At 31.0% G+C, this 9,832-nt stretch overlaps 1 protein-coding gene across 1 annotated transcript in view; it reads right to left on the bottom strand.

The window, feature by feature from the left end:
- Positions 1–9,832, bottom strand: part of LOC139487760 (bifunctional apoptosis regulator-like) — a 43,481-nt gene that overhangs the window by 5,716 nt on the left and 27,933 nt on the right. The window contains exon 7 of the mRNA XM_071272825.1: positions 4,180–4,376. Coding sequence (XP_071128926.1) covers positions 4,180–4,376 — 197 coding nt within the window. The remainder of the gene's footprint in view (positions 1–4,179; positions 4,377–9,832) is intronic.

The following is a 9,832-nucleotide window of genomic DNA, read 5'->3' as shown; positions in this document are numbered from 1 at the left end:
GGCCACAAGCTTATTTTTTTCTGTTTAGTATTAAATTTAATTTAAGATCCATTTTGTAATATCTTGTGATCAATTTTATTTGGCAATCGCCAATGGCAGTCAGCAGTGACTGTGTTAAAGAACATCAGTTTTTCGACCTGTTAGTCAAATGCGTTTTGTTTAAAGATACTTTTTCACTTTTTCACTTTTTTTGGTCTTTTGGAAAATGTTGTTTGTGCTGTATTTAGACCCTTCTTCAACAAAATTTGTTTTACATGCACACGTATAAAAATTGCGATTTTTATCCAACGCAATCATAGGTTTGGACGTAGTTTTCAATTTAGACTTGTATCGATCAATTAAAATTTAAAGTTTAATATAATTATTGACCCAACAACAAAAGTCTAAGTGGCAAACAAATGTGAAAATACAAATACAAATTTAAGGCCAACTTGAATTTAATCGCTTGAATTTAAAGCAATACAGGAGACTTAGAGGTATATGGCAAAATTGTCAAAAATATTAATAGTTCAACAGTTTGTACTTCTTTTCTAAAACAATAAAAACAAAATAAAACCAGTTAATCAGTTTTTGTTGAAATATATTCTTCAATGAATCAATTTTCCACCTTATTTCCAAGATGAGTATATGCAATCAATATGAAAGTTTTATGTGCTCAGGAACAAGACATAAAAATTTAAAAGAACACAATCTATCTTTTAACAAACTGTTAACATAGGGAAATGCCTTGTTTCTGTGACCTTATCACAAAGTCTAAAATTTGTCAACACAGGAAATGCTGATATAACAACTGCAAATGTCATCCAGTCACATACAAAAATATGCTAAAGGCAATAAAAACATTGTACATCAATACTTCTGTATTTTATTGTCAATAAACATATTTCCATTGATGTTTTTTTCACTTGTATTAAAGTTCAACAATTTTACCCAGTAACATATACCAGTGTTGCAGTTGAAGTGAAACATTTCAGAAAACTGACAGAAGAAATTGACATTTTATTAAGCTATTCAAAACATTTGTGGCAGATCATTTTTTTTCTGAATATAGAAGACTCCCCTCAAGACAGTAAACTAATTGAAATCATTTCCCTAGAATAATAAATATTGAAAAGGTATGCAGCAAATATATATTGGTTAAGCCTACATATTTTCCCTGGTTATTCTTGAAAGGTCAAGTAAAAGTAAAGCTGTTTAGCTAGATTTTATAAACTCTGGCATGTTACTTATCAAATACAAAAAGGTGACTATCAAAAATTCATTTTAAGAAATTAAATAGATAACATTTATATGTATATTAAGAAATTAAATAGATTACATTTATATGTATATTAAGAAATGTTTTTCTTAAAATAATAAGAAAGGCATATACAAATTACATTATGATTATAGTTCTCAAAGGTACCAAGCTTATAATTTAACACACCACATGTGCGTTTTGTCTACATAAGACTCATCAGTGACAATCATATCAAAATAGTCTAAACAAGTACAAAGTTGAAGAGCATTGATGACCCAAAATTCCAAAAAGTTCCTAGTGATATGATAACTGTTAATTTCAGTACTGTAAATCTTATTATTATTCAGTATTCTTTGTAAGATTGTAGGAAAATACATGTAACCAGGTGCTCCGCAGGGCGCAGCTTTATACGACCGCAGAGGTCAAACCCTGAACAGTTGGGGCAAGTATGGACAAAACATTCAAGCGTGATACAGCTCTGAATTTGGATTGTGATCAAATTTTTGACATTACATGGGTTTTTTTTTTACACAAAACAAATGTCAAGATTTTACAAATCAATTAAAGATTTCTTCTTCAAACTTTTTAAATCTAAAATTAAATAGTTGACACAGCATAGGTTTCTGACACAGAATGAATGTGGTCTAATGAACTTTTTTTTTTTTTGCCTTTGAGCAATTCACTATGCTGTTGAATATTAATCCTCTCAAAAAAATGTTTGAAGAAATTTTCTTTTTATTTATGAAATCTGAAATGAGAAAAGTTTAACCCCCCCCCCCCTTTTTCACATCCCTGTTTCCCTTTTTCCAAAACTGACATCAATTCAAATTTCTAATGGAGTTTGCAACAATAACTACTCTTTTAAATACATCATAAAATATTAAAATGTAAAATAAAGTGCTTGTTATCACTGAATGGTAAAGATTGGTTGGTAGTAAAAGTGAATATACATTATTTATTGTATAAAACAATAAAAAAAACTTCATCAGCAACATTTTATATTGGCAAATTTCCAATGAAGTTATTTACATAAAGTTATTGGCAAATAAATAAAAATAGAAAATGACATCATAGTCATGTCTGGCAAATGTCCAACATACATTATCTAAAAACATTTTAGATAAGATAAGGAAAAAAAGCTTCATCAGCAACATTTTATATTGGCAAATTTCCAATGAAGTTATTTACATAAAGTTATTGGCAAATAAAAATAGAAAATGACATCATAGTCATGTCTGGCAAATTTCCAACATATATTATCAACTACTATTCTATACAAAGAAAGATAACTCCAATTGAAAATTAATTGCTATTGCACAATATTGTGCAATTAGATATTTCTTGCTATTGTGCAATACTGTGTAATTTGGACCAACTTGAAAACTGGGCCCATAATCAAAAATCAAAGTACATATTTAGATAAAGCATATCAAATAAGCCCAAGAATTTAATTTTTGTTAAAATCAAACTTAGTTTAATTTTGGACGCTTTGGACCTTAATGTAGACCAATTTGAAAACTGGACCAAAAATTAAGAATCTACATACACAGTTAGATTTGGCATATCAAAGAACCCATTTATTCAATTTTTGATGAAATCAAACAAAGTTTAATTTTGGACCCCCATTTGGACCAACTTGAAAACTAGGCCAATAATTAAAAATCTAAGTACATTTTTAAATTCAGCATATCAAAGAACCCCAAGGATTCAATTTTTGTTAAAATCAAACTAAGTTTAATTTTGGACCCTTTGGACCTTAATGTAGACCAATTTGAAAACGGGACCAAAAGTTAAGAATCTACATACATAGTTAGATTCAGCATATCAAAGAACCCAAATTATTCAATTTTTGATGAAATCACACAAAGTTCAATTTTGGACCCTTTGGGCCTCTTATTCCTAAACTGTTAGGACCAAAACTCCCAAAATCAAACCCAACCTTCCTTTTATGGTCATAAACCTTGTGTTTAAATAATGCTTATTTGGGCCCCTTTTTGGCCCCTAATTCATAAACTGTTGTGACCTCAACTCCAAAAATCAATCCGAACCTTCCTTTTGTGGTCATAAACCTTTTGTTAAAATTTCATTGATTTCTATTTACTTATACTAAAGTTATTGTGCGAAAACCAAGAATAATGCTTATTTTGGCCCTTTTTTGGCCCTTAATTCCTAAACTGTTGGAACCAAAACTCCCAAAATCAATCCCAACCTTCCTTTTGTGGTCATAAACCTTGTGTTAAAATTTCATTGATTTCTATTCACTTCTACTAAAGTTAGAGTGCGAAAACTAAAAGTATTCGGACGACGACGACGACGACGCAGATGACGACGCCAACGTGATAGCAATATACGACCAAAAAATTAAAATTTTTGCGGTCGTATAAAAACAGATCTAGAACTTTCACATATAGTGTGCGGTACTAAAGTTCCTCTAATCAAGCACTCATTAAAAACTGACCACCATGAAATAGCACAATAGTGTCGAAAGTGGTGTTAAACACCAACCGACCAATCAATCAATCAATCAATATATTCAATAATTGTTTAAATAAATAGACCAATACTGCTGATACTTTTTTGGAAGCGATATTAATCTTTTAAACACAATTTCAACAATACCATTAGTTCTATTGATAGTTTAATACCCTGGATTGAACTTATTCTGAAATTATCTATAATCATACAGACAGCTCATGATTCTAATAAATGACAAGGAAAACAAACAAATACTGTGTCTTGCAAATTTCATTTTTGTCTGTTTATTTGAAATATAATGTTAATCTCATTGTATATCATTGATTGATATTCCATTTATATCCATGTGAAAAAGGTCATTTTGTCTTTTTTAATAATCGAATTTTCTTATCAAAGATCATATTCCTTAATAATAATACACTGTACATGTATATTCATTTAATAGAGGTTATATTTCAGCTTACCTCCATCCTCCAGACATCAGCCATCTGACATTTGCAGCCTCTATTACTGTCAGAGCTAAACAATTGACCAATATAAATCTTGACGTCCAGTAATGTACACTTAGAAACTCCCAGGCAAACTGAGCAACTAAGAAGTATGGTAGAAAAACTAACTTGGTGAAAAATTCTATCTTTTGGTTGGTGGATAGTGGTTCATACTGAAATATACAATAAAACTTAAACAGCTGGGAATAAAACATATTTCTGACATTCTTTGTAGATTTTTTTTAGCAGTTGTCTAATCTGAATTATAAAATTGATACTAAGACATACAAGTGGTTGATGCCAATATTATTCTTAAAGGTAAAATAATTGTGCATGAGCACTGTGAAATCTATACAAGTCAAATGTTATCATTCACTTGTACAGGTCTGTATTAATAAGTTACGATGATCTGGCTGTGTATGTTTTTTGGCACAAAAAAGACTGAGAATGTACAATTTTCCTAATTTGAAAAATGTGACTAGACTTAAGAGTAGGATACCTAATCTACTCAATCCCATCATTAATATGTCTTAAGTCCTTTAATGACAAGTTTCAAGTTTACATCATAAGAATTTTATTATGACTAAATATCTGTTTTATACTAAAGTTAATTCTATAAATCAATACCTTTGCTCTTAACAATGATTCATGAACAATGTCTACAAAATAACAAAAACAAGTAGATGTTATGATGATATTAGTTACATAGCTATTATAATCATGACAATGTGATCAAAACATTGTTTGTACTAAAATCACCTCTTTTAAGTTATCGCCAAGTTCACATGGAACTATTTATCTGGAAAATGCACCAGCATTCAAGTACTATGCACTATAGAAATTTGACCTTGGTTCCAGTAGTGAAATTCTATGAGGGATATATCCATAGATGACCTTTACCTGATGAAGCATAACATTTCAATGAATGAGTGACGCTTAGGGAGCTTTCTTCAGTTTGGCTTTAATGAAGCATGACTACTATTTGAATGACTGAAGCTTACGTTAGGGTTATTGTGACTTGATAATTCATTAAATATACTTAGGTTCTCAACCTTAACCACTTTTGCTGAACATGAAGCTGATTTTCCGGTTATTGTGACTTGATAATTCATTAAGTATACTGCGGTTCTTAGCCTTAATCACTCCTGTTGAACACCTGACTGGTGATAAGCTATGTTAAAACTTTCACAGGAGGAGGTACAATGTTATCAGTACAAATGAGGTAGAGGTTGAAGTGTTAACTATTGTCCAAACAGACATCAAGACTGCTGTTATATTTACATAACATCTAATACTGCACTCTTCTGGCAAATACAGGTAATTAAACCAGATTAAAAATATTTGCACTCAAGTATCTTTCAAATTATTAAAGTATTAGACGGTTTGTTTACCCAGTAATTACATAACTATTTTGAGATGGTGTTTGAAAGTCTTGTTTACTAACACTTTTATACAGAATTGAAACCTGAAATACTAATTAGTTTAAAAGTTTGTTAAGTCTTGATTTACAAAAATAACAAAATCATCAAAGCAAAGCATATCTTCATTTATTGTAAACAAGAATAAATGCATTGAAGAGATAAGCATACCCCCACACAAACTCATAGTATGGAAAAACAGGAAGTATTGTTTACACCAGTATTGTAGAAATAGCTGACAAATTTATTAAAAATCATTTGTAACATATCAAAAACTAAACTATTGGCAAACAGTAAATAGGTACAGCATAGATCTCAAAAAGTGCACATATATTACAACTCATCACAGTTAAGCTGCTGACCACATATGAAATCAATCGGTTATTTAGTTCTAAATAAGAATGTGTCTAAAGTACATGGATGCCCCACTCACACTATCCTTTTCCATGTTCCATGGACTGTGAAATTGGGTAATAATTTAATTTGGCTTTAAAATTAGAAAGATTATATCATAAGCAACAAGTGTACTAAGTTTCAAGTTGATTGGACTTCAGCTTCATCAAAAACTACCTTGACCAAAAACTTTAACCTGAGACTCCCCCTTTCATTTTCTATGTTCAGTGGACCGTGAAATTGGGGTCAAAAGTCTAATTGGGCTTAAAAAACTTTTATACAGAATTGAAACCTGAAATACTAATTAGTTTAAAAGTTTGTTAAGTCTTGATTTACAAAAATAACAAAATCATCAAAGCAAAGCATATCTTCATTTATTGTAAACAAGAATAAATGCATTGAAGAGATAAGCATACCCCCACACAAACTCATAGTATGGAAAAACAGGAAGTATTGTTAACACCAGTATTGTAGAAATAGCTGACAAATTTATTAAAAATCATTTGTAACATATCAAAAACTAAACTATTGGCAAACAGTAAATAGGTACAGCACAGATCTCAAAAAGTGCACATATATTACAACTCATCACAGTTAAGCTGCTGACCACATATGAAATCAATCGGTTATTTAGTTCTAAACAAGAATGTGTCTTAAGTACATGGATGCCCCACTCACACTATCCTTTTCCATGTTCCATGGACTGTGAAATTGGGTAATAATTTAATTTGGCTTTAAAATTAGAAAGATCATATCATAAGCAACAAGTGTACTAAGTTTCAAGTTGATTGGACTTCAGCTTCATCAAAAACTACCTTAACCAAAAACTTTAACCTGAACGGACGCACAGACGAACGAACGGACGGATGAACGAACGCACGAACGGAGGCACAGACCAGAAAACATAATGCCCCTCTACTATCGTAATGGGGCATAAAAAAGTTGGGTGGAAAAATAAGTGGACAAGCAGACAGGTGGACAAGATATCTGCAATATTTGCTCTTTGGTACGGTGGTTTTTATTGAAATATGGTCAGCTTTGAACATTAGAAAGTACAATAGTTAGTTCCATGTGAGATATCATTGCCATTCCAAATCACGTAAAATCAGGTGAAGGGAATATAATGGTGGAAGGGCTAAATGAATTGTGCTCTGAGAGACCTTCCAAATGGTTTATTGACCTCTAACTTACAGGAATAGGTGCATGTAAACACAACATTATATTGGGTTTATAAGTGAGAGAAAAAAAAACAACCTGATCATGAACTAAAAGTTTGACTATTGACTGTTAAGAAAACAAATATCCACAATGAAAGGTTATCTCACATTTTTACAGATATATGTTTGTTTATGTATTACATCTTACAGTAATAAGATATATTTTGTATGAAGCCTAACAAATACATGATTACATGTCTAGAGAAACAGAGTATATTTATATTGTAAACTGCATGTGACAGTCTAAGCTTGAAGAGAGTTGAATCAGTAAGCAATAAAACTGTTTATGGTTACATGTATAACCTTCTAATTACTGATTTTTAATCTGCAAAACAAATATAAAATTAAGTACAATTAAGTTCAATTACGCAATAATGATATCTCCATACCAATTAATATGATAAACATGCTCCATCCTTATGTAACTAGCAGGGAAACAACTTATTTCTGATAGCAAACAAAACTTTTAATAGTTAATTGTTTTCACTTGGTTAATGTTATATTGAGGGAAAGTGAATCGCTGCGGTACACAATCAGAATTGAATTAACAAAGTCTTGAGGGAGAGTGAGATAAAGATGAAGTTAGATTACTTTTTAACTTGTCTCCATCTATTCATTATGAATACATCACTACACCCCTCTATGGATGTTAAGAAAGTAAATCTAATATTCCCTCATAGTATTACCAATCTGTCAACAAACTTATATTATCACGACAAATATCGCCAATGATAGGATGTAAAAGCCAAAATGGAAAACTCACTGAATTACGAAAAACACTGCATTATCTAATTAGCAATATCTCAGAAGGCTAGTAAAAATGACTTCATATAAAACTCAATTACAACACTATTATGAACCATGATGCAACAGGAACTCTTTTAATAAAAATGACTTCATATAAAACTCAATTACAACACTATTATGAACCATGATGCAACAGGAACTCTTTTAAGGATGATATCATAAAACTATCTTGGTATATTAACTTTAGATTATAAAATAAGTTATTAGACCGTTGGTTTTCCTGTTTGAATGGTTTTACACTAGTAATTTTGGGGCCCTTTATAGCTTGTTGTTCGGTGTGAGCCAAAGCTCCGTGTTGAAGGCCGTACTTTAACCTATAATGGTTTACTTTTTAAATTGTTATTTGTATGGAGAGTTGTCTCATTGGCACTCACACCACATCTTCCTATATCTATTTTTATACTGTAAGCCTAAAAAGGTTATTTTACACTTTCAACACACCCATCACTATAAAAAAAAAATATAACAAAAATACTGGACTCCAAGGTAAATAGAAGGAGAAGTGCATAAAAACTGACAAAAATTAAACATTCGACTTTAAAAACAAATGAAACAAAAGAGTTAAACCTGGTTTAAACCTAACTTTACCTCCCACTATATGACATTTGCTTATAGTTTCATTATATTTTCAAAGATTTGATAATAAGTGGGAACCAGCAGACAAAAATGTGTAAATATACAGCACAGACATTAGACACAAATGACTAAAAATTCAAACAAACGTACAAATAAATCTAACAAAGACTGATTTACTTGGTCTTTATTCACAGTCAGCAATAAAAGATAATTGTAGAAAACTAAAGGCATTTCCTGCTGTTCAATATGAGAACCTCATTTGCCATATTTAGAAGTTATATCTGATAAAAGATAATTATCCCTACCAGTGTTACATGCAATTGTTACACGTTATCTGTACAAATAATCCATCATTTCTGATCAAATAATTCTATAAAATCATATCTTAAGAATGATAGATTGTCATCTCAGAATATCTTCTTTCCATAACAGAATAGAAGTAGTATCAAAATATTGTTTATAATTCACTCAGAAGGTTTGATTTTTGAACAACAACAAAATAAATCTCTAGGTTTTTAAGTGTACAACTTTACTCAAATGACACATATAAAGCTGATCACAGACTTTTGTACTCAATTTTTTTTCTATTACATCTTTTCAGTAGTTTGTGGCTATTATAGATCATTATGAGGTATAATGGTGTACAGTGATTTTCAGTGTTCATTTGGGGAAAAAATAGGGTTTTTGTAATTGGGAATGGTATTTATTATATTCACACCCAAAATAAAGGCAGGAAAATCACTGCTGGTACATCCCTGAGTGTTGGAGGTTCTAAATTTCCAGCTGTGTGAAGCCAAAGACTTTAAAACTAGTATTAGTATTAGGCTATTGATGTTTATGGTCAAATTAACATTTATGAGGGAAAAGTGGCTTTTTTTCTTCCAAATGTTTACAAAACTGTTGTATGGTATTTTCCATGCAACTAACACCCTGTAAGCTTACATGTTGACTTTAGGACTCCAAATGTTTAAATGCACAAAACAGAGCAATCATAAATCCTTCACATGTTTTCATCTCAATACTCATGCAAAGTATTTCTTCCTTTTAGACCCTTTGCATTATAAATGTCTGCTACAGTTCTAACATAATAAAATTGAGAAAGGAAATGGAGAATGTGTCAAAGCGACAACAACCCGACCATAGAGCAGACAACAGCCGAAGGCCACCAATGGGTCTTCAATGTAGCGAGACACTCCCGCACCCGTAGGTGTCCTTCAG

The sequence above is a fragment of the Mytilus edulis genome, chromosome 9, assembly GCF_963676685.1.
Source record: "Mytilus edulis chromosome 9, xbMytEdul2.2, whole genome shotgun sequence".
Lineage (NCBI taxonomy): Eukaryota > Metazoa > Mollusca > Bivalvia > Mytilida > Mytilidae > Mytilus > Mytilus edulis.
This window is presented reverse-complemented; position numbering and strand designations above follow the sequence as displayed.